Source organism: Sinohyriopsis cumingii, chromosome 4 (assembly GCF_028554795.1).
Source record: "Sinohyriopsis cumingii isolate HCF-2022 chromosome 4, ASM2855479v2, whole genome shotgun sequence".
Lineage (NCBI taxonomy): Eukaryota > Metazoa > Mollusca > Bivalvia > Unionida > Unionidae > Sinohyriopsis > Sinohyriopsis cumingii.
This window is the reverse complement of record NC_142964.1, coordinates 14,711,690-14,737,065: the sequence shown is the minus strand read 5'-3', so window position 1 is coordinate 14,737,065 and position 25,376 is coordinate 14,711,690. Positions and strand designations below refer to the sequence as shown.

Below are 25,376 nucleotides of genomic sequence, written 5' to 3'. Positions count from 1 at the left end.
CAGTCTATTTGTCTGTAATGCCACAGACTTTGGTGTATCTTAAATGACCTTGACACTACAGAGCTCAGAAGTTCACACCTACAGGCAGCATTAGGGCTTGATGAGTAGGTCAATGGTATGTCATAGTTTCATTAAGAATGTGACTAGCTGCTTGAGAGGGACATTAATCTTCTGATAATAGAGTTGTGTATATTAGCTGTTAGGTTGTGAACTGACCCATATTAGCCTTAGTTTCTGTTGAATTACAATAAGATGATATCTGAAATAACAAGAGTAGGGATTATTGTTCGATCCCAGAAGCAAGGAAGCATGACAAATATATTTAGGTTGTATATTTAAATGGGAAGTTAGCTCCATATATGCACCATACAGTGGGCAGAGAGAGCAGGTTATGGTTGATGACTCGAAGGAGGTTTTAGAAAAAGAGAAAGAGAGAAGGAAAAGGAATACTGTGGCTCTGACCTGGAAGCAACCAGGTTATGCAGGCATGATGAACAGATGAGTTTGATTGTTCACTTGATTTCATGACAAAATTTGTTTTGTCAGTATAACAGAAAAGTTAATTGCATTTCGTATCAATTTGGTAATTTTGTTTCTAAGAGAAAATGTCATGTCTAGTTTCATTTTGTTTATGTAATTGATTAAATTGGTATATTTTACATATGGAGGCTCGTGTTGTTCTATCGTTATCTCTGTTCAGATCGATCATGTTCCATCCGTTCAGTTCATATTGATAACCACTGCCATATAACAAGACACCTAACAATCTGTGACAAGAATTAGCTCTGTAATATGTTGTTTACAATTTTAAAAAAAAGACATTAGTCAGGTTGACCCCAAATCCTACCCTCAATAATGGATAAAGGTCAACCACACAATGCAAACTAAGTATACATAACATAATCTTGGACAAAGCCAACACACAATGAAAATTAAATGTACATAAAAATATATATTTGTGTAAACATATACGTATATTGTACTTAAGGTTATGGGGAGAATTGCTGTGGATGTGCATATATGTATGTGTTCTACACTATAAATACATCCACATAGTTTCTTTAATATAATTGTCCGCATTATTTACAGTATCTGCTTTTCACAATGATGCACATGTTAACTCAAGCAATGTCCAGATAATCTCAAGTATAATACATACACACATCAGTACCAGTGCTTTCCTTCACATAACTTGGGCTCTTCATGTATTGTGGGCAGATTTATAAAGAGATGAAGTTTTATTTGAACATATACACGCAGTAGTACAAAGGATGTTTTGTAGCGAAAGACCCCAGGGAGAATGACCTGCAGGAAGCTAGTCAAGCTTTCTCACATACCCACATTGGCCTAGACCTGAACCATGCATACAGAAGTGAGATGTCAGTGATCTGTAAATTCAAGCACCATAGACCACTCGGCCACCTGGTGCTCCAGGACTTCTGTGGACATGTGAATGTATATGACAGTTAGGCTTGTAATGTGGACTTGTATATAGAAGAGATTATACATATGTATTTTAATGTACACACACACACACACACTCTCTCTCTCTCTCTCATGTGCATAAATCTCAATGTTCACCAGGTATATAATGTAGACTTGTATGTAGAAAAAGAAGTTTTATGGGTATCTATAATGCATAGTGCTTTACATGTCTGTATGTGAGAAGATGAGTGGTTTTCTTGATCCCTGTTTATGTCTCACTGGTGCCCTGACATCTACCTTCAATGTAATCTGACTGTGGACTGTATATTTAATGAAGCCATTATCAAGGATACCTGGAGCATGGAATTATTCATTGAAAATTGCCCACGCGTCTACTTTCAGTGTGATCTAACTATGGACTGTGCATTTAATGAAGCTGTTATCAAGGACACCTGGAGCATGGAATTATGCATTGAAAAATGGCCCACATAATCAGTAGATTTTGAGGTATTTAGCAAGGTTTGATAGTAAACTTAACCAGGAAACGGTTTAGGGTGTCAGAAATGAATAATGATAATGCTTAACACTGTTTCCATTGTGAACAGCCAAATAATAAGCAAAGATTTATTGCAATATATTTTTGTTGACTATCCATATCAATAGAGGAACTTGAAAAGATAAACTTTATTATTTTTCTCAAATGTTACAGAGATCACGTGTTGGAAATGTGTTGGCACCATGTGAAGTCTTCTACCTTTCACAAAAGAAAATATATAAATATTGTGGACTAAGGGGTAACCACTCATTGGCCCCTTTCCAGTCACCTAAGTGCTTGGATTGACTGCAGATACATTTAGTTCAAGTATCCTGGAGAAATCAGAGCATCCTGAGCCTTTTTTTTTCCAGCCAGAAAAAAACATACAGCAAATGCCAAAATGTACACTGATTGGTGCTTGGATAGTTTCACTGATGAGAGCCTATTGGTCCAAGGGAGATAACCTTTTTCATTAAATGGTTTGGACTTTCTCAGCATGGACATAATTTTATCTTGGATTTTAAATATACCTAACTAAATGTGTTTGAAAAAATACCAATCTGAATTGTGGGAACATTTCATGTCCACATTTTAATTTGCATTCAACGATTGTGCATACCTATTGTAATGTGTTGAATTTTGGGTAAGCATTGAACGTTAAAATTGAATACATTGTACATTAAAATTTTATTACAGTCAAGCCAGCCAAGTTTTATGTGAAGGGTTACTTCAGCCTTTTCCCATGTCAGTTGTTAAATTTCACAGGAGAGGGAGAGGCCGGCATCTACGGCTAATTTAGAATTGACCCAGGCATCGCAAAACTGTTCTGGGAAAGTAAACATTAAGATACCAACCATATCCGCTTAATGGGCACACCATGTCAAATAGTCATTTAAGAAAAGGAAGTTGGTATGTGTCATATTTCTCAGATTCTAGGCTGTCAAAACCTGATGGAAGAAATAATTATCTTGGGGAAAATATTAGGAATGGCTGATTATGATTAATCAGTTTAACTTAAGGTGTTGAATTTAAGTAGCGACTTGGAGCGAATTTCCTCAGTCCAAGATTTTCCTGCAAGGAGAGCAAGACTTGTCTGACTCCAGTGAAAAACTAAAGATAAGTAAGGGGACTAGGTGGCTGTCTTGTAGGCACAGACAGGCCTTTAGTGCTAGGACACACATTTTCTTGGAAAGAACAGCATTAAGGGAAACAGCTCTCTGGAACAGTCTGGGACAGTCCGAGAGATGGAAGTCCAGATAAGAGATCAAGTAGTTAAGATAGAAGAATCAAGGAAGAAATATGTACACATGAAGGTGGGAAGACATGGGATACAAGGAGACAAAGGCAGGAAGCGACACTAGGTGATGCTTATCAGGTGTGGACATTTGTGCTTGTTTCACCAATCTGGTTATCATGAAGTGAATAAATAATAGAACACTGCTATTGAAATTCTAAAAACGTAAATTTGTTTGAATTGAAGCTGACACTATTAGTTTATGTCATTGATTAAATTGTTATTCTCTTGTCTATAGGGGACTTTATTATTTCTTCTCAATATTTTATGCTCAGTTCTCTGTTGACGTTCTATCTATCCACTCACACCGGGCAGTAAAATCGAGGGAGGTCATCCTGTAGATAACAATAGCCAAATCTAATTAACCACCCCTCTTTTGGGTAGAGGGAACATCATTAAACATACAGATGTTCACACAAACCAGGTGTTATGAGTGTGTATGTATAGTATTTTATGCTGGGGCATGAATAATTTTGTTTTTCTTAATGTGCTATTTTACTTTGAGTGGGGAAGGAGAATTATGTAACTCTTTATATTTTCTGTGTGAATAATCACAAAACACACCAGAACATAAACAGTAAACCACAGACTGTGCAGGATTTGGTAAGAAATCTGCTATTGCAATCTGTTGTACTGACTACACTCACAGTACGTCTTGCTAGTGAATATGTTTGAGCATAAAATAAAAAGAAAATTTTCTTGCTACGAGTGAAGAACATTTCATCACATGGGTGAAAAACTGACTCAATTGTTTCAACCAAATATTCTCTGTATATTCAAAATACAAACTAATGGTACATTTCCAGGCAGTAAGTAAGGGAACCTAATTAAAATGGTATATATGAATAAAACACACCTGGACAGAAAAGGCATATGAACATTTATAGAATGAGGCATTATTAATATAGTCTTTACATGGTGTGCTTATAAATGTATATTTGAAAACGAAGATGCAGCTGGGATCATTAGGTCATGGTTAGACTAAAAATCAGTACTTTCCAAAAGTACCTGTTTTACCTGTCAAAATATTTAAGTATAAGATTACCTGTTATAAAGGATAGCTTCCTTGTCAGTACATGGTTATTGATGCCACCAGTCTTGGGTGTCATGTGTTCAGGCTTTGTGCCAAGATTTCTGTAGCCAAAGTCATTTCTTTGAAATGACAATCATTTTTTAAAAAAAAAATATTTGGAACCCTTTTAGAAAGGTCGTTTTAGAGATGAAGAATGCCAATAGATGATGGTAGTGTCACATTGAAAAGATAAAATCAGTTGAAGGAAAAAAAAGGAAACAATGAAAAGAAAGAATAAGTATAAAAAAGCCTTGTTATGGGTGTTTCAGGGATTACTTTGTCACACCTTTTATCAGTAATAAGATGTGTTATATTATTTTAAGCACTTATCAAAACAACCTCATCAAAGTTGATGACATCACCAACATGGCTGCCAATACAGAAATGATACTTGCATCATACCATCATTCATTGCATGGCAAACAAAAGGAAATTGAAAACAACAAATGTATGCATGTACACATGTGTGTCTTATCAGTATTTATATGTGTATATGCATGTGTTTGTTTGTTTTTATTGTTTTATAAATTAATTTTTGTTCACATTAAGCTATTGACAATCCTAGATGCTAGTGAACCTCAGTTTTTAGCTCACCTGGCCGTGAAGCCAAGAAATCTCTGAACTGTCTGTGGCACATTGGAAAGGAGATGCTGCTTTGGTTTGCTTGACCAATAGAGTATCTGCTGTAGCTCTGACATTTATGCCACTGGCACTTCTGCATCGCCTCTATATTCTAAAGTTACAGTAATGAGACTGCAAAAAATGGAATAATCTTGTGCAAGATCTTTCCAAGACTCGGGTCAGTGCTGAAGTGGCAGTGTTATTTTTGATTGCAAAGATTTTGTGAATTGTCTTTATATCAATATACTAAAATATAATAAAAACAAAACATTATCTCGAAATAATTAAATAGTATTTAATAATTTAAAATATTTTGTTATATCTAAATATTATTTAAGCAACAAATATTTTGAAATATCAAAATATTAATTTATTTCCAAAGATTAATTTCTTTGAGATGAAACATCATTTTTAAAATAATAAAATATGATCTAGAAATAATTAAACAATATTTTTGTTGAAATGAAATACAATGTAGTACTTAAGACTAACAACAGAAATATTTTGAAACAAATAACATTTTGAAGTAATGAAATAATATTTCATTTAATTGAAATATATATATTTGTTATGAAGAAACAAAAAATACTAAATACATGTCACTTGAGGATTCATAATATTCATTATAAACTTGGTGATAAAATTACTGTATGCCTGAAGTTCTTACCTCATCTTATGTTAGTGGTTTGTTTCTTGCCTGCATTTGCAGAAAGCTGGTTATATGATTGTCTATGATGTTATAATCCTTGTTCAATTTTTGTCAAAGTCAAATGTCTTCTGCATGAGTTTATTACAGTGAAACTTTGCAATAATACTATTTTATGCCATTATATATTTGGAGTTCCAGTCACAGTTGCATGCATGGAACTCATATTTGGTAATATACCTTGTTTAAGATTGAGAAACTTACAAATGGGATAAATTGGAGGGGGGTTGGTAATGTGTTAAAAAAAATGGTTTCACCGTGTTGATCCATCCTCTTAGGGCTATAGTAGAGGATGGGTAGAATTTGGGTTAAAGAAAGAGGATACTGTTAGTGAGAAAAGCATAGGAATGTTCTGCTTTCCTTAAGGTTATTTCATGATTCATACTTTTTAAAAATGTGACATTTCTTTGACAGATGGATGCCATATATAGTCACTTTTAAGTGGATTCCAAATGCGAACTACACAGACCCAGATCTGACATGGCATAATGCACTAGCAGTTCCGGGTCCATGCTGTTTATTAAGAGCAATCAGTAGAACAAACAACATAGACCCTGATCTGCCAGTGCATTATGTGATGGCAGATTAAGGTGTGTGTGTTTTGCTGATGGACTTATAAACAAGTATATATTGTGACTGAAGCATTATTTTATATCTTTTCAGCCTCTAGACTTTTTGGGAGGAAATTTATCAAGACAACACGTCTTTTCGCATCCAGTAAAGTTCTTAACACGACTATCCCCACACAGAACTGTGACATCATCACTGTCTTCCCACCTAACACAGATGATTCCATTCTCATGTGGCTTCTGGCCCGCCTTAAGGCTCGTACTCCACAGATCCATGTTTTACTGCACCATCTTAAAAATACAGGAGTCTATGTTTTCTACATGACGGCAGCTTATGAAGAGTGAGTTTCAGCAAGAAATGTAATATATCTGATAATATAGGGCATTGAGAATTGTTAAATTTTGGACTTGTTTGAAATTCTAACATTTTTCTGCTAGCATGTAATCTTTTTTTTTTCTGTAAAACTGCTGTGAAAATTCATATCTCTCTGTCCACCTGTTTGATCACCCATCTATCCTTCCATTGGTCTGTTATGACATCTAAACTCCAACTTGGTATTTATGTTCTTACCTGTGTGGTAATCATCTGTAAGAGGGTTGTCAGCCTTGGATCCAGCCCCTGTGGTCTCTGGAAGGGGATTAGTAGTTCACTGTAAAAAAAATTATAATTATTATGACATTCTCAAATGTTTTTTGGACCAAATTGTATACAGCAAAACACATATGGAAAGACCACTTCATTGGAAGATCACACGTCTTGTGAGACCAGATTCTATTCATTTAGCATATAAATTTATAACCCATCAAGAGAGACCACTTGTTTTGAGAGACCATGATTGCTTGACATAAGAGGTGATCATGCAATCATAGCTGGAAGTTGCTTCATATAAGACATGGTTTTGCACTGCTATCCCAGGGTCTGGAGATGAGGATGAGTACCAGGTGTGGAGTGTGAGGAAGGCTATGCTTGGAGAGGCCCGATTTGGAAATGGTCCATATTTCTCCACAGACAGATAACATCTGTTGGGTCTTTAAAGTCATGGCATTTGGTGATCACATAATCTGTGAAAATTGGTACTCTACAAATAAGATTGTATTCACTGTGCATAGCTTGTACAGCATGGTCTAAGAGTTTTGTTAAGTATTCTTGATGGCCAGCTTGGTTGCTCCGGGTGTTTATTGAGGGAAAAAAAAAATCAGAGAACCTGGAAGAAATCAAAGGCCTTGGGAAGTCATTCATTTACTCTTCAGATGCTGGAATATGGGATTGAACCTTGGAGCATATTAGTGAAAAGCAATTGCTCTATGGTTTTGTTGATTAAAGTGATAGATGCATAGAGTTGGATGGTAGCATGAAGAAAATGTACATCATAACAAATGTAACACTTATTTTGGTTTTTCAGATTACTTAAGGGAGCAGAAGAGATCGGCCTTCAGAAGCCCCTGAAGAGTGTGTATGGTGGGGGAAAGAAAGAGTTCATGTACGATGAGCAGGAATGTTTTGAAGGTGTAGAAGATGAGAGGGGCTTTTTCTCCAGCCAAGAACGACAAAGCATTGTCTATCACATGCTTCTTAATTTACGTGCCCTAGAAGGGGAAACCCTGGGCAAAATTAAGTTCCTTGAGGGACAGTCAATAGGTTAGTGTACATCTCTTGATTAATAAAAGAGACCTGTCTGTCTAGTCTTCCAACCTTCCGTCATCCATCATGCTTTCATTTCCATGCAGTAATTCCTTAATCATTATTGGATTTCAATCCAATTTAGATTTGATCAAGATATTGATTAGACCTTTTCTGATTTTCATTGTCAGCATTCAGTAGCATCTATAAAAGATGACACAGAATGCTGGCAATCAAACTGAGCAAAGGTCAGACCCACACACCTTGTCAGCATTCAGTAGCATCTATAACAGATGACACAGAATGCAGACAATCAAACTTAGCAAAGGTCAGAACCACACACCTTGTCAGCATTCAGTAGCATCTATAACAGATGACACAGAATGCTGGCAATCAAACTTAGCAAAGGTCAGACCCACACACCTTGTCAGCATTCGGTAGCATCTATAACAGATGACACAGAATGCTGGCAATCAAACTTAGCAAAGGTCAGACCCACACACCTTGTCAGCATTCAGTAGCATCTATAACAGATGACACAGAACGCTGGCAATCAAACTTAGCAAAGGTCAGACCCACACACCTTGTCAGCATTCAGTAGCATCTATAACAGATGACACAGAATGCTGGCAATCAAACTTAGCAAAGGTCAGACCCACTCACCTTGTCAGCATTCAGTAGCATCTATAACAGATGACACAGAATGCTGGCAATCAAACTTAGCAAAGGTCAGACCCACACACCTTGTCAGCATTCGGTAGCATCTATAACAGATGACACAGAATGCTGGCAATCAAACTTAGCAAAGGTCAGACCCACACACCTTGTCAGCATTTGGTAGCATCTATAACAGATGACACAGAATGCTGGCAATCAAACTTGGCAAAGGTCAGACCTACACACCTTGTCAACATTCGGTAGCATCTGTAACAGATGACACAGAATGCTGGCAATCAAACTTAGCAAAGGTCAGACCCACACACCTTGTCAGCATTCGGTAGCATCTATAACAGATGACACAGAATGCAGACAATCAAACTTAGCAAAGGTCAGACCCACACACCTTGTCAGCATTCAGTAGCATCTATAACAGATGACACAGAATGCTGGCAATCAAACTTAGCAAAGGTCAGACCCACACACCTTGTCAACATTCAGTAGCATCTATAACAGATGACACAGAATATGGAGAATCAAACTTAGCAAAGGTCAGACCCACACACCTTGTCAGCATTCAGTAGCATCTATAACAGATGACACAGAATGCTGGCAATCAAACTCAGGCCTGCCTTGGTAGGCTTCTTGGTTGTGTCTTTGAGAAAGGCACTTATCAACCATTTCATTGGTATGAAATAATCAATAATGTGTTAATCTTTCCAACAAAATAAAATCAAATCCAGTTTAAGGTTGGCCAGTTGTCCAGAAATAACCTAGGGTCATGTATGGAGTAAAAGAAACCCAGCACATATACTGGCACATATTATGGTAGGTGTTAACAGATGGTAAATTGGTAATCTTTCCAGCTGCCTAAAGTGACAGCTTTCAAAGTTAATTGATTATAGCATAGTGCCAGTGGATAGCATGTTTTCCTTGATTATCTTTTATGTCTGATGTTAGACACCTAAACAATTCCACACTCAACTTTATTTCATAATTTAAAACAAAGTTTCCTCCCTCACCTTTGACATTAGTGCCAACAAAGACAAGCAAAGGAACAATTTTGCAGCAATCTTCTCATATTTATTGGCAAGTAATGCTTTATCAAATGATATAAGATTACATAAAAAATATATACGCTTTTGTTGAAACAAAATGTGTGTAAATACTTACACAGTAAATATCAATAGAAACAAGATCTATGTATTAATAAAGCACAAAGTAGTTGTTACATTTTAGGCTCTTTAAAACAGTAACAAGAAAAGAGTGAAGACAACAAACTTTGTAAAATTTACCAATTTATTTCTGTAGAAAAACAAGGTAAAAATGAGAAAAAGAACTTATGGTTTTACGAATCTAATCCAAAAATAATCCAAGAATTTAAAAATAGAAGTCCTAGAAAATATAAGTCCTAAATGAATCTGAGTTGGAGTCCTGATAAAAATCCAAGATGGAGGTTGATGACTTATGCAGTAGTCAGTGTTGTCCTGATGTGTGAACAGTTCCTTGTTGAACCACAGAAAATAATATTCCGGTTTTGAATTCTGAATAAAATTTCAATAAATGTCTTTGTCCAAGAATTCTGTATGAGCGCTTAAATATTTCCAGGCAAAAGAATTAGTAATTCTATAAAATAGAATTTCAACTCAAACTGGTCACAACAAAACATCTTTAAGTGTCAATGGTTTATAGCCCAACTGACTAAATTCTCTATAGAAAATAGTTATACACTAATTTAAGATGCAAAACAGATTCCCGTATGAGGATCATGTGATCACTTTCTAGAACAACTTAGAAACTTTTTACATGCCTAACATCACGTATTCCCAGTATGGCCTTGACTAAAACCAATGAGTTTTACTCTGGGAAAGAATTTTAAAAAGTTGTTTACTTCATCTCTTACTGATTCTGAATCATGGTCAGGAACTAGGTCAGCATTAGAGACAACGTTTCTATTATTAGTGTTTACAAAAAACAGTCGGGTCAAACTAATTTCTGGAAAATGTCAAATCCAGTAACTAAAGTTACCTTACAATAACATGAAATGGAATAAAAATTTTTTTAAAGCTAACGAACAAACAATTAAATTAAATCAAATATAAATCAAATCAAATATACATAACAGTAGGTATTAATAAATATTCACATTATAACTAGGACAACATAACTGAGACTCTTTCTTTTGAGGTAAAATTTGAGAATCTCAGTAAACTGAATCCTATCCCAACTCACCACCATCCACACACCAAAAGTTTTAATTGGTCCAATTGTATTTTTTTTGTATTGAGATATTTCACTCCTTACATAAAAAATAAAAGGAGTGATGGAACATAGACATATACTCACAAAGAATTGATGGCATAGACATGTAGGCGGTTGTTGCTTGTAATCTATAGATTCAGTTTTGATGTAATGGTGTTTGTTTTCATAATTATGCTGGTGATAATTGAAGTTAATTTTGTGTGACTTTTTGTGAATGGATTTGTATGGATATTTTTTCTGACTGATTGAAGTAAAAATTTAAGTCTTTGTTAACTGACTATTAACTGTTAACTGTTAAATTTAACTGACTATTTCAGAAGTGTTTATTGCTGATAATTCAATGTATATTCGGTGCCATATATTACTTTTATAAGATGATTGTGTCTTGCAGTTCTTTTACTTCATTCTTTTTTAATACTGTTATTTTCAAATGAAGATTTAAACTATGAAAGGTAAAGTTATCAGTAATATATAAATTGATACAATATTCATATTATTTTCTTATTATTGTCTTTGATTGTTTAATGCATCTCTTGCACTGTCTCGACATCTAAAAGTATTCATTTTAATCAGTTATTACAATGGTGATGTTATGATTAGGGTTGTTTGCTTTTCATTAGTGAAATTGTGATATATCTTCCAGATGAATTATTGCTATTCTTCAGTCTTTCATCCCTCCCATCTGTGCTTAGCGTCGCTTTCCATGCCAAAGTGACTGATAAAAGGGGGTAGAGCTTAGTTATACTCGAACTTCAGATACATGGATGTAAGAGTGTAGTTTTTTACCGGTGAAGTTATTCTGATTTAAATGACTTAAAGTGGTCTCATCATCAAAGGAAATTTCAACAGCTCATGATATGTGTGTGTGTATGTGTGTGCATGTACATGTATGTATGTATGTATGTGATGTGATTTTGATTTTTAATGTAGCTTTAACAATTTTGCAATCATATCGCTACGATGTCTGCAGTGTGGCAGTTTATAGTGATGTCTAGCACTGGGGCATCATGCCACAGACATGTAGCATGATGTCCCATCCAGTCACATTATCCTGACACCAGGCTGACCAGTCCTAACACTAACCTCTTAATGCTGAACGCCAAGCGAGGCAGCTGTTAGTACCATTTTTGTAAGTCTCTGGTATGACTTGGCTGGGGATTGAACCCACGATGTCCGCATCCGAGGTCGATGCTCTAACCACAAGGCCACCGGAGCCGTTAATATGTATGTATGTATGTATGTGTGTGTGTGTGTGTGTGTGTGTGTGTGTGTGTGTGTGCATGTATGTATGTGTGTGTGTGTGTGTATATGTATGTGTGTGTGCATGCATGTATGTATGTATGCATGAATGTATGTATGTATGTGTGTGTGTGCATGTATGTGTGTATGTGTATGTATGTATGCATGTATGTGTGTGTATGTATGTATGTATATATGTATGTCTGTATGTTTCTCCTTCAAATACATTACTCAATCGCATTAATGTTGGGAATATAAGCCCTACTACCCCCAAATCCGGCCCTCCCAAAGATGAAAATTTATTTATTTGGTCTATATTATATAGACAGAGGGCAATAACTATTGTCCAGTGTCTCCCCTTCCACTTACAGGTGACACTAGTTTTAAGGTTTCACTGTGAACTGACATTGTTCACTTTGCCTCATCAAATCCATTGCAGTTTTGTGCTACTTTTCATCTCATTCATTGAGGATTTTGTTATTTTTGGATGCATTATGGATTATTCTACATGTGATATACATTATTTTAAAATTTTGACCATAATTATGTGAATTTTTTCCACCTATGTATACTTAGTTTCTGTGTTCTCTGATATGGTCAGAAATTTTATGTGAATAGAAAATCTCATTATTTCTTCTTCCCAGACTTTACCTCATCACCTCTAGTTATGCTGCTCTCAGGTTAGGAGAGTGGGTTAACCTTCATATGGAGAATCCAGTCTTCTTCCCACAAAGATTAACAGAGGTATAGGTAGGATGCTCAACATTTCATCTGCCTATTACCAATTTTCCCAATGTTAATACAATTGGGGAACATTTTTAGAGAAGTTGTATTTTTCAGTAATACCTTCCTATCCTCTCTGCAATGCAAGCATCCCATTACACAATGTTCCAATCAGCTTAAAACTATGACCACATTTATCGAGCAAGGGGAGGTAATTTGCTAGAGTTATTGCCCTTGGTATATTATAGTCATAAATTATGAATTTTCATCTTTTGGGACAGTTGGATTAGGGAGGTTGTATGGCTATATTCCTGATGTAAATGTAATTGGGTAAGTATTCAATGAGAAACATAATTTGCGGAAAAAATTTGCTATTTATATATGTTTATGATTTAACAGTATGTTAGCAACTTAGTGCAATACTGGCTAAATACTGCCTGATTATTTCCTGGGTTCTTCCTCCACCATTTATAATGGCCGCCATGTATAGCCTATCTTGTGCTGAAAAATGGCATTAAACCCTAAAACAACAACAATAATAACAACTGCCTGATTAAAACTTACCATTGTACAGTTTAAGTTATTAAAAGTTAAATGTAAAGTGCAAAATTGCCATAGAACTTTAAATAGAAAAGGCCCAACATTTTGTTGTCAGGATCACTTTATTGCATGTTAATTAATGTTTTCAGTGGATACTGGGGACAGCTAAAAGCTGCATAGAGGTGAGCTATGTAATTGTTGATTATACGCTGGTTTTCGTATGTCTTGATTGTACCATTACTCAGAGCGTCAGTAATTTTAATAAATGGACAGGACACAATAATTCATTAAAGCATAAGAAATTCTAGGAATTCTTTAAGCAACAGTGAAACGAGATGGATATTCAGTTATTCTATGGCCCTTGATGCCCATGCAGCAAGCTTCAGTAAGTTTATAGTCCCAGTCTTAAGTTAACATGCTTATATGCTGCTAAACATAATTGGTCAGTGTTCTTCCTCTCCAACCATGTGACACATTAACAGTCAGTTTCTTTTGCTTTGGATCATTAAGAAAGGACACTAACAGTTTTCTTTAAATTAATTTGGTTTGTGCTGTAGGGTTAAATTTGTTCTCTGAAACAATCATTTTACAGAAGTATAGTGTACAACAGTACATTTTCTTAAGTTGATATTTATCCCCCCACCCATCAGTCATGACATTTCATCTTCAGTTAAGACAATGGTTTTATAGAATTGATCCCATATATATTATGATGTGATTTCATGGATCCTGACCATTTCATTATAATGAAGTTTACTTGTTCAAATTATATCACAGCAGTATATCTCTATAAATTCTATCATAACAATGTGTACAGAGAAGTCAGTGTTTCATAAAACCCTTGTTTTATTCTCAATTTTTCAGTTCCTCTCCTTGAGTCAAAGGGCATTATTTCCAAAGTGTTCCCACTTCATGACCATGATTCTCTACAGAAACTCAGGAAGTCTTGGGTCCAGGCTTTCTTCAGAAAGCAGCCTCTTGGTTAGTTTTGGTGAACTTTTTTTGCCAAAGATTTTGAAGGCATGCATGGTTTTACCTTAAGTCCATCTGTTTGCTTTTTTGACTGGAGGTTCATACAGTGTATGGATTCTTTTGGATAAGTTCTACCAGAAAAAGATCTGTGTGACCTGTATTTTATGTTTTTGTCAAATTGTCTTATCTTTTGTGTTTATTAATTTACCCTGTAAAGTTAGCTGCGAATCATTCAACTTTTGTGTGTCTGTTTGACTTGGAGTATACAGCATTCTCTTGTCAAAGAATGGGTTGCTTTGACTGATGTTTTATGTTGCATTGACCTTGGTTAAGATTTGCATTGAGGTCAGTTTAACGGGGAATTAATTTGCTGCCAAAGAGTGGTGATAGGACGTTCCTCTTGTATTATTATGTATTTCTATTTGAATGTGGTTTTACCTGGGAGGCAGATTAATGATAAGTAAAGAAGATTATTAAAATAATGCTTGGATTAGCATAATTTCGCTAAATTAGATTTGACTATACTTTTACTCCAACATTTTCTGTTTGGTTTATGGAATCATTTTTGTTTGGATCAAATGGCCTAAAGTAATGGCCATAACTTCAAAACAAAAATTTAATTTAATTTTTTTTATTATTGCCAAATGCTAAATCATCATTGGGATCTTAATAAAACAGGCCTGGTTTTCACAAAAAAAAACTTAATTCTGGACCTAAAACTTAAGTCTACATTCCAGTGAAAGTTAGGTTTTGCTTAAAATTTAGCAATCAGACATGTTAAGTTTTTTATTTAACTTTAAGACAATTTAATCAATATGTCATAAATTTTAAGTTTTTATACTTAAATGATTTGATTGTTAGACTTAAATAAGGAAAAAATTTTGCTAAGTCAGATTCTTTGATTTAAGACTAAATTTCCTTTCCATGTTTCAATTCTTATGGTGAAATCCACCCCAGGCTTTAGCTTCTGATAATTTTAGTTTCCAAGTTATAAACTTTGTAATAATATATTTCAGAAAAATAAAATATTTCAAGATAAAGAATCAGTCTCTTAACTATATTTCAGATGACATTTTGACTGCCTTTTTCTAATTATACTTCTTCAAAAGTTTGTTAATTTCAGTACATCATTGGCTTGATGATTCACAAAACTGTTTCATAAATTTGACTCGTACAACATCCTGTTTTGATGTCTGTTGTCAGTTATGAACTTTACAAGATTTGTGAAGTCATGAATCATCAAAATCAAATACACACTGCATGAAAGATTATGGCAGTGTGAAGGACAGTGTGTAATAAATTTTCAAGCATCATGACTTCACGATTCTAGTAAAATATGAAGTTCAGTTCTTTTAAGTAGTTTTAAAAATAATAAATATTATCAAGAAATAAATAACAGAATTTTATTTTAACAATTGTTTACAAATATTGTCAAACATACACAAGAAGGGCACATACTCACTTATAAGATTATTCAAACAGTAAACAACATAGATCCTGATCTGCCATTGCATCTTGATTGGCAAATCAGGGTCTGTATTGTTTGCTAGGAGTAATCAGTGAGCAAGCAAAATAGATCCTGATCTGCAGGTACTTTGAATGATGGCAGATCAGTGTCTGTGTTGTTTGCAGTTTGACTTGATATGTAAGAAGTATATATATTGTATATGATAATTTCTTTCTCATGTTATAAAATAATTTCTATTTTTTTATCACTTGATGTATTTTTAATCAATCTATGTGATTTTTACAAAGGCTTGGTAAAATTTTGTAATTATAATGACACACAGAGCAATGAAGTAATACCTAAAATATTGAAATGATCTATGATGTCATTTTGTTACACTATATTGCAGTTACTAGTTATTTCCATTATGTGATCAGTAGAATCAATCCTTATTTTATTTCCGTTGCACCTATTACAGTAAAACCTGTTATAAGAGACTGCCCCTTCTGCCAACAAAAAATGGTCTCTCAGGACAGGTGATCTTTCATGACACGTTTGTACAAAAAAGACCAGTTTTCAAGGTCCAGTTCCAGAACAATTTAAAGAAAAATAACCACAAGCACTCAACATATTCTATTCTTTATTAGAAGTTCTTTCTAAAATATATAATGCATTTATATAGTAATAAAGATATACTTTCATCATTACATTTACTTTTGAAGATTGCATGCACATGTATTAGCATATGAAATAGTTTCTGATTTTCTCCTCCTTAATAACACGCTAAATTTGTTTTACCAACGTTTAAACTGCTATTTTGCAAGTGGTCTGCTCTTTTTCACTTCTTTCAGTTCCAGTATTATTTTGTCCAGCATTAAATTTTGTCTGATTTTGATTGGAGGTTCTTCCATTTTTATTAATGTACTAGATGTGAACATTATTAGTGCTCAGTTATAATACTGATCGTATAGACAGTTTTGACTGGGCTTTGGGAAAATGTGAAAAATCTATACATTTGCATTGCATATCTAACAATTAATGAAATACAAAGAAAGAGTTATCTCCTCCAGAATCTGAATCATTTGCACAGAGACAAAAGTCAACGGCTTAATTGAAAGAAGATGCATAGGGATTAACTCTATAAACTAATTGTGTAACCATGTCACACCAACTTCAATAGATGATGGCTTGGTGACTGGGATGTAATCACTGTAATATTGGGAATACAAAAAAAACCACCAAATTACAAAAACAATCACAAGCCTTTAGCACTATCAATTGAATCCGACATGATTCTCACTTGCTGGTTTAATAGATAAAGACCTTATTCACCCCCAGGCAATATGGATTAACTCTAAAGACAAATAATAAAGTAACCACTACCTTAATTTCAGCATGATTGTGGTCAGAAATGACAGATGGTTGCTCATAGCAGAGGTTGCTCATAACAGTTTTTACTGTAATAACTAAAACCTTTGGTTTGCTAAGGCTTGTCCAAAAAAATCATTTCATATTATATGAAATAAGTATATATATATATATGTATATGTATGTGTGTGTGTGTGTGTGTGTGTGAAAGAGAGAGAGATCTTTAATAACATCTGTACTGACTTATAAGTCCAGTCCAACTGCAGACTGCACAGACCCATAATGCACCTGCAAATATAGGTCTACACAGTGTGTTATGGGTAATTAGTAGATAAAAAACGACCCAGATCTGCTAGCACATTATGTTATGGCAGATCATTGTCTATGTTGTTTGTAGTTGGACTTGACTACATATGGTGGTATCTGTCCATTTCATACAGATGACGTCTGTAACTACTTTGGAGTGATGATTGCTCTGTACTTTGCCTACCTTGGAAACTACACTGCCTGGCTGTGTATCCCAGCATTTGTTGGTGTGATCATATGGTTTCTACAGCAAGAGAGTGAGGTAAATATTTTCTGCTTAATGGGAATAAAAAGCAAAAAGCACACAGAATGTGTGATTCTGCCCACTGCATTTATTTTAATACAATTATTGTATTATTTTGTGTAAATCAAGGTACTGAGACTTCACAGTAGATAAAGTGTGCATTGGTGCATGTGTGTGTGTGTGTGTGGGGGGGGGGGGGTGTTGGATTTGAAATGGGTCATTGCCATTAACCTTGATGCACATTGGTACCAGCTTTAACTGAGGTTAAATTACAATGGACTGGCATTCCAATGAGTTAGTTTTGTACTGTTATCTATCCCACTGAGGGAGTTTTGCACTAAACATTTCCACTGAGGCTGTTTTGTGTTTTGTACTGTAATCAATTCCACTGGGGCAGTCTTGTACTGTAATTGATTCCACTTATGGAGTTTTGTTCTATAATTGATTCCACTGAGGGAGTTTTGTACTGTAATCCATTCCAGTGAGGGAGTTATGTGCTATAATCCATTCCACTGAGCAAGTTTTGTACTGTACTCAATTCCACTAAGGAAGTTTTGTACTGTAATTGATTCCATTGAGTGAGTTTTATACCGTAATTGGTTCCACTGAGGGAGTTTTGTACCATAATTGGTTCCGCTGATGGAGCTTTATACTGTAATTGGTTCCACTGATGGCGTTTTGTACTGTAATTGATTCCACTGAGGGGGTTTTGTACTGTAGTCATTTCCACTAAAGGAGTTTTGTACTGCACTTGATTCCACTGAAGGAGTTTTGTACTGTAATCAATTCCACTGAGGGAATTTTGTACTGTAATTGATTCCACTGAAGGAGTTTTGTATTGTAATCTATCTTAATAGTTGTTAGCTGGGTCTGTTCTTTAAAACATATACTGCTTTTCCAGTAATATTGTTTCTTGTAGTTCATGTGCTGTTGATGAAAACATATGACCACTGTAACATGAAAAAGTTCCAAATCTAATAAATTAGATTTTCTCTTCTTCAGTTGATAGCTGACAGCTGTTTTGTAATCTTTGCTCTGTTGAACATGTTATGGGCAACCCTGTATACAGAACACTGGAAGAGAAAGAGTTCACTTCTGATGTACAAGTGGGGGACGTTAGACAAGAAAGATGAACTCCTTGTGGATCCTCGACCACTCTACACAGTCAGTGTTGTTTTGTTTTTATAAAGCTCATATTCTGGTGATAACATGTAATATTTCCCTGATCATCAGAGTTACTTCCTGATTCAGACCCTAAACTTTCGCACCCCAAAAGGTCAAGAAAAAAACAGAAATCCCCTTAAGCTAATCAAGAATAAGTTGGATCCAACTACAAATTGCATAGATCTAGGTCTTGGCCTTTGTAGTTTGTTAGGATTAATAAGTAGAACAAACAACAAAGACTCTGATCTGTCAGTACAGTATGCAATGGTAGATCTGGGACTTATTTGCAGTTGGACCCATCTTATAGGTAGATATATATGATACAGCTTATACATTCTGAAAAATCCAACGGAATTGAAGAAATAACGTTCCTGAAAGCTGTTACAGAAGTATGTCTTCAGATCACATGTATGTTGTTTTAAAGATCTCATGCACACAAAATAACATGTAATGCGGAACCTATAAGAAAAAAGTATTAGAAAACTACTTCAAGATGATGAATTACCATATAAAGCTAATCACTGACATAGATTTAATGAAAATAAGGTAGGATTTTTAAAACTAAAGGTACTGTAGGTCAGAATAGTTTGTTCCTTTTTTTATAACTTGGTTGAAGCTTTCAAGCTTATGGACACTATAAGGATTTACTACAGGACTGCAAAAGTTATTTGCATGAGTGGTGTTTGAGGTATCAGAGTTGCATTGTATAACATAATTATTAGGGCCCTGATCACTGAAGTCAGTGAAGTCCTATAGTTGTCACATTATCTCTAGGTCTGTCCATCCAGCCGTCTGTCCATTTTGGTTTCCACAATCAAACTTGACTGGCAGTTGTTTGATTGAACCAAATTTGGTTTGCAGCTTTATGTTGATGAGACTTCCAATTGAGTTTGCTTTGACCCTTCTTAGTTGTCACTAGAAGGGTTTTTATCTCCTTTGTTGAGGCTCCAGGTGGCTGATTGGTCAAAGGCACTTGTCTTAACAGATCACTGACAACACACCTCTCACTTCATGGGTTCGAGTCTCAGCTCAGCGAGTGTGGGTATGTGAGAAAGCTTGCCAGTAGCTTTCCATGGGTCATTGGTTCTTCCCGTAGTTTTCATGGATTCTTCCTCCATCAAATATACTGTCTGCCATTTGTAGCCTATCATGTGTTGAAAAATGGTATTAAACCCATAAAAAAAAAACGAGCCAAAATTGATGCAGTCAGTACCAAATTCAAGCAAGTTTACACCTATGCCTGATGGGAGTGGTTACATTGATCTAATATCATTAAGAGTCCATCCAGTATAATGCCATGATGAAATCAGGTCAGTCTATGGTCGCTATAATGGCATTGTGCCTTGTTGCTAGGACAGACCCAGGTTAGTCCATATCTATTATGGATCCACATAGAGATCCATCTTGATCCATTGCCATCACTGACTAATGTTGAATGGCTCCGGGCTGGCCTGTTATGACTTACCATTATGGTACTGGCTATAACAGTGTTAAAAGTCACAGATGTCCCAGAACATGTCCAAACCATGGATGATACATTTAACAAACTCTTGTCATTATGGTACCTCAGTCAGGATGGCCACCTAACCCAGAACTGCTAACCCTTACGATTTTGCTGTATGTCTTACGTTAATGACCCTTACAATCTGGACTTTTGGAACAAATCAGTTTTATGGAAATATGATTGTTGCAGTAAAATCCAGATACTGGCTTGTCCATCTTTGATTTTGGATCCTGGTTTTGTATTAAATTCATTGGAATTGGTCAGGGAATCAGACTAAGTTTACTAGAGTAGATTCATTGGAATTGGTCAGGGAATCAGACTAAGTTTACTGGAGTAGCACGGATAATTTAAACTGCATGTAGTTTGTGATACAAAATATCCGCATCAAGCTGTTGCTTTACTTTTTTTTAATTGCATCCAACAAGTGACGTGTAAGGACAAAAGGGACAGTATACCTATTAAAAAGTTTTAAGAGTATAGAAGAATGAAAGGGAATATTCAGATTCTTGGGGGAGAAGTCAGGAAGGGCAACCATTATATTTAGTATATGACTCATGTTGATTTGAGTATTTCACTTGGTGGGGAAGATGACTGCCATTAGGCCCACATGCTTTTTTTAAAATAAGGATTACATCAGGTATAGAGAAATCAAGATGCCATTAAGCGCAAAGAGGTTGGGATTGCAGTTTGTGTAGTTGTACTGATGTAATTAATGTTCAAGTACACTTTACAAACTTTTGAGTTGAACACAATGTTCACCACCACTGTATCTTTATTGAGTCACACTTTTGGACTTTTATATTATGTTTTCTAGCTCAAAATAGCATTACATAATATTTTGTTAATGCTACTGAAGACTGGTCCAGTTTACAGGATGAAAATCCACTGCCTTACTGAGAAGGTCTTTTTTAGGGTTGTCAGGTCTGTTTGTTGAGTAGTCTTGGCAGGCTTTGTCAGCACTGTCTGTATGACCACACTCATTATACGATTGTAAAGGCTCCATCATCATTACTTGAACCAGTTAAGGAAGTTTTTTTGTCTGTTGCAAATTGAATTTTACCTGGCTCCTGCTCCATCAGTGGCAATGTACAAATACCCTGCATCCATTGATATCTTGGCAAAGAAAGAACACCTGGCATTTAAACAGTTACCAGTGGAAAATATCCCCATTTTTCCTAATGTTATATCTGGTGGCCGTGCTTGGGAATGAGTTTCACAGACATTACATGTTCTGAACAAGATGGTATAAAAAGTACTTGTTTCAGTAAATCTATAGCTTATGGAAGGTGATACATTGCTTTCTACTTCTGCCTTCATCCAAAAGAGCATCATAGTCATCTCTTCACTGGTCATGTTGAGGAAATCCCCAAGCAGACCTCCAAGGAGACAAATCAAACACAGGCCTACTGTCATATACCTCAGCAGTCATTTCAGAACAGAGTCAAGAAACAAGAAGGACCCTTCAACAGGGAAACGATCTAGAGGATTGGAGGGCCATCCCTCCTGTATACAGTCAGAATCATAGATTTCAAAAGTCAATCACAACAGTTTCAAGAGAAAATAACAGGTTCTTGGCAGCAGTCCTGGGCCCTTCAAAGCAAGTCGGCTTATATGCAGATGGGCTTATACGTGAGTAAATATAGTATATACACATCCCCACTTGACCTAGAATGTTCTGGAAGACTAGACAATCCCATGGAAATATCCACTAAGTCGTAAACAAGGTTAGACCTTGAACTAAACTTCTGGGAAACATCTTATTTACTACTTATAATCATGGACTAAAGTCAGGTATGCAAACTCCATCCACAGCCCTGGACAAAAGTCAAGCACACAATAAAAATTAAATATACATAATAGTATATGTGGGGATGAATTTAGTTGCAAGCCTAAGAGGGTTTGAGTAGACAGGATCCACCATCTCCTGTCCCGCATAATGGCTTTTCTGGTAGACACCTTGTTGCTTACCTTGACCTCTCTTTCCAGGGAACTCTGAAGTTGGCTGCAACCTTAATTTCCCTAGGGAGACTTTACTTGTGCCCACTGCAGTTCTTGCTTTTGGCAAACTGGAGATTACTTAAGGACCCTTTATCCCAATGGAATCCAACTTTCACCACCACCTGCATTGGTGGATGGGGCCCCAAGTAGCCGAGTGGTCTAAAGCACTCTCCATTACGGATCACTGCCATCTCACCTCTGTCTGCATGGGTTCGAGTCTAGGATTCGGCCAATGTGGGTATGTGAGAAAGCTTGCCAGTAGCTTCTCGTGGGTCGGTGGTTCTTCCTGGTGTTTTCACGGGTTCTTCCTCCACCATTTTTACTGGCCGCCATGCATAGCCTATCGTGTGCTGAAAAATGGCATTAAACCCCACAACAACAACAACAACAACAGCATTGGTGGATAAATTGGTTCAGGCTTGTAATAGGAGCCCAAATGAATGCTCGAGAACTCAACTACTTTCTATACACTAGTGCATCGTATCTAGGATGAGGTATTCACTTGAATCCATGGAGTATAGTTCTTATGCGATTTTGATCCTGGGAAGAAGCCTTCCTTCATATAAACAACTTGGAAACGTTGGCAGTGTTCCTGGCCATATAGGTGTTTGTCATCCTCATAATGTGTCCTTGTGTTACCTTACACAACATGTCAGTAGTGCACCTCAAGCTCATTCTTTTTGTATAAAAGTCTGCAACCTTCACTGATGGGCAGTCATTGAGCAGATCAATCTCTGAGTCCACCCTATTCAAGGCAAGAGGAATATTTTAGTGGACAGTTTATCTTGAGGTGTTTATTTGGTCCTTGCAGAATGGTTTCTCCATTAGTCAGTAACAGAGTCACTTTTCCAACTATGCGAAGACCCTTGGTGGACTTGTCCTTTATGAGACCGAATAACATGCTTCCTCTTTATGTCTTTCCAGTACCAGATCAGGGGGCTTAGGTGGTAGCAAAATCATCTTTATGCACACACCTTCCAGCATTTCAAAATAATTCCACAGGTGCTGGGTCTTCCCGGGATCTATACAGTTTAGCTCATCCTATTTGCTCCCTGTGACTCCAACATTCATGGTTCAGCAACCTAGTCAAGCTGTTCTTAGATTATCCCAGGATATTGCCAGAAAAGAAGAGCCTGCTGTTGCAACACATTGGGTCTTTTACAACAGTCCTCAGATTCTCCACATTCACACTTGGATCATCTCTTCTGCAGTTGGTTTGATATAAGTTGTCCCACTTGGGATGCAGTTGCATGTTTTCTTCTCTTCCATTTCAAGGAAAGAAAATATTCTTTGTCCAGTACTATGGGTTATAGGGTAACCCTTTGTAACACTTTAGTTTTTAGGTGTTCTGCCACTGAGACAGACTTTCATCTTTCTGATCTCCCCAGGTATTTTGAGCTTCTGAGAAATGTACATTGTTCACTAATGCCTGCATGGAATCATTCATGTGTTCTTTGGGCAATGTTAAAACCACTTATGAACCTCAGAATGAAGTTTTCTTCAAGAACCCTACCCTTAAGACTGTTGCCCTGTTCTTTTTAGCATCATTGAGGAGAAGGAGCTAGCCTTGTGCCTTATCAATGGAAAAGGGTTGTAGAGGATTCTGCAGAATTATGAGTTTGTGTTTTTTTGCCAACATGAGATTCTAAGAGTCAGCTCCATTCAGGTTCTCAGTCTCAGTCGTACATGTGCTGCTGATGATTTGACCTTCTCTGAAGGGAGAAAGGACAGTTGCAGTCATCAGCCTCCCTCCTGACGTAAATTTAGCAATGCAGTAGTAGCGGGTAATGTATTGTTGCTATTAATAAATTATTGTAGTTTCTTGGAGAGAAAAAAAAATATTTTGCTACCTTGCCACCATTGCAAATATTCCTCTCTCCCACCCCACCTATATGTCTTGTATTCTCGGTCCTAGTCAAAAGAGGATGGTATTTCATCTGTTGGCTGTTGCTAAGGAGTCAGACTGGGATCATGTTCTTTTCAGATCTGACCCTTAAATACTAATTTAGAAGGGTTAATAAGCCTTGATAGTCCTATAAATGATAATGCAATAATAGCATGCAAGTATTACATAATTAAAATTAGTTTTCTATCCTTCAAAAAAATCAAATTAATTATATTTTTAGAGCCATGGTAAGCAAGATGTAGACATTATTTTTTGAGTGTTCATGAAGTCAAATAAAAGCAAAAAAGTAAGATTCTTTTAAAAGTCAATTTATATCTGCATTTTTAGTTCCCCTGACCAGATGTAATGTGAACTTATTATATGACCTTTTATTTGTTGTCCATTATGTGTTGTCTATATACTATAGCCGTGCTTGTGAGCACTGTAGGGGCTTCATTTATGATCAGATTTGTAATACAGCACACATCAACAAGATCCTGGAGGGTTTGAATTTGAGCAGCATCCATGCATATTATTGAGGTGATCTTGTATTTGACTGGCTGAGCTTGAGAGCACTCTGGAGGCCATATTTCTGATCTGCTGATTGTGATAATGGCTTGTCCATTTTTTGCCCCGAAAGTGGACATAGTATATGATCAAGGAAAGAAAATAAATGATACCAGCTTTAATAGATAATATAGCAACTTTGTTCTGCAATCATTTTCCCCTACTGTTTCAGTATGATGTGAATTCAAAAACTTACACATCAACTATCTGGCTGAGTGATATCAGACTCATTTTGGCCTCTTGTTTTTCTGCAGTTTGAAAAAATTTGTAATGGCTAGTAGGATGCCTCATGTTACTGTACACATTGTAAATTTACTAATGGAATTTATATTTGTGATATTATTCAGTGCAGGCTGTGTTTAATTGTAGGAAATTCACACACACACACAGACACACACTCAGACAGACACACACAGACAGACAAACACACACACACACACACACACACTAAAATACAATTTACTGCATATGGTTTGAGTTATTCAAGCCTAGTACCAAAACATAATGGTTTTTGAAAGGTCATATTTTTGATATAATGAAGTACAGAAAAATCATGTATTCTGTCTCAAACATAAGATATAAATTTCTTATTTTCATTTTCGTCCTCCTCTTGTTTTCTTTTGTTGATGAAGACAGCAATTATGATAATAAAATCTT

The 25,376-nt window shown here is 35.9% G+C and overlaps 1 protein-coding gene across 3 annotated transcripts in view; it reads left to right on the top strand.

Moving 5' to 3' along the window:
- LOC149800652 (anoctamin-8-like) overlaps nt 1–25,376 on the top strand; it is an 84,801-nt gene that overhangs the window by 29,911 nt on the left and 29,514 nt on the right. For all 3 annotated transcript variants that reach the window (XM_089954665.1, XM_089954666.1, XM_089954664.1), the window contains 5 exons: nt 6,317–6,563; nt 7,626–7,861; nt 14,129–14,245; nt 17,492–17,619; nt 18,604–18,765. In XM_089954665.1, coding sequence (XP_089810791.1) covers nt 6,317–6,563; nt 7,626–7,861; nt 14,129–14,245; nt 17,492–17,619; nt 18,604–18,765 — 890 coding nt within the window. The remainder of the gene's footprint in view (nt 1–6,316; nt 6,564–7,625; nt 7,862–14,128; nt 14,246–17,491; nt 17,620–18,603; nt 18,766–25,376) is intronic.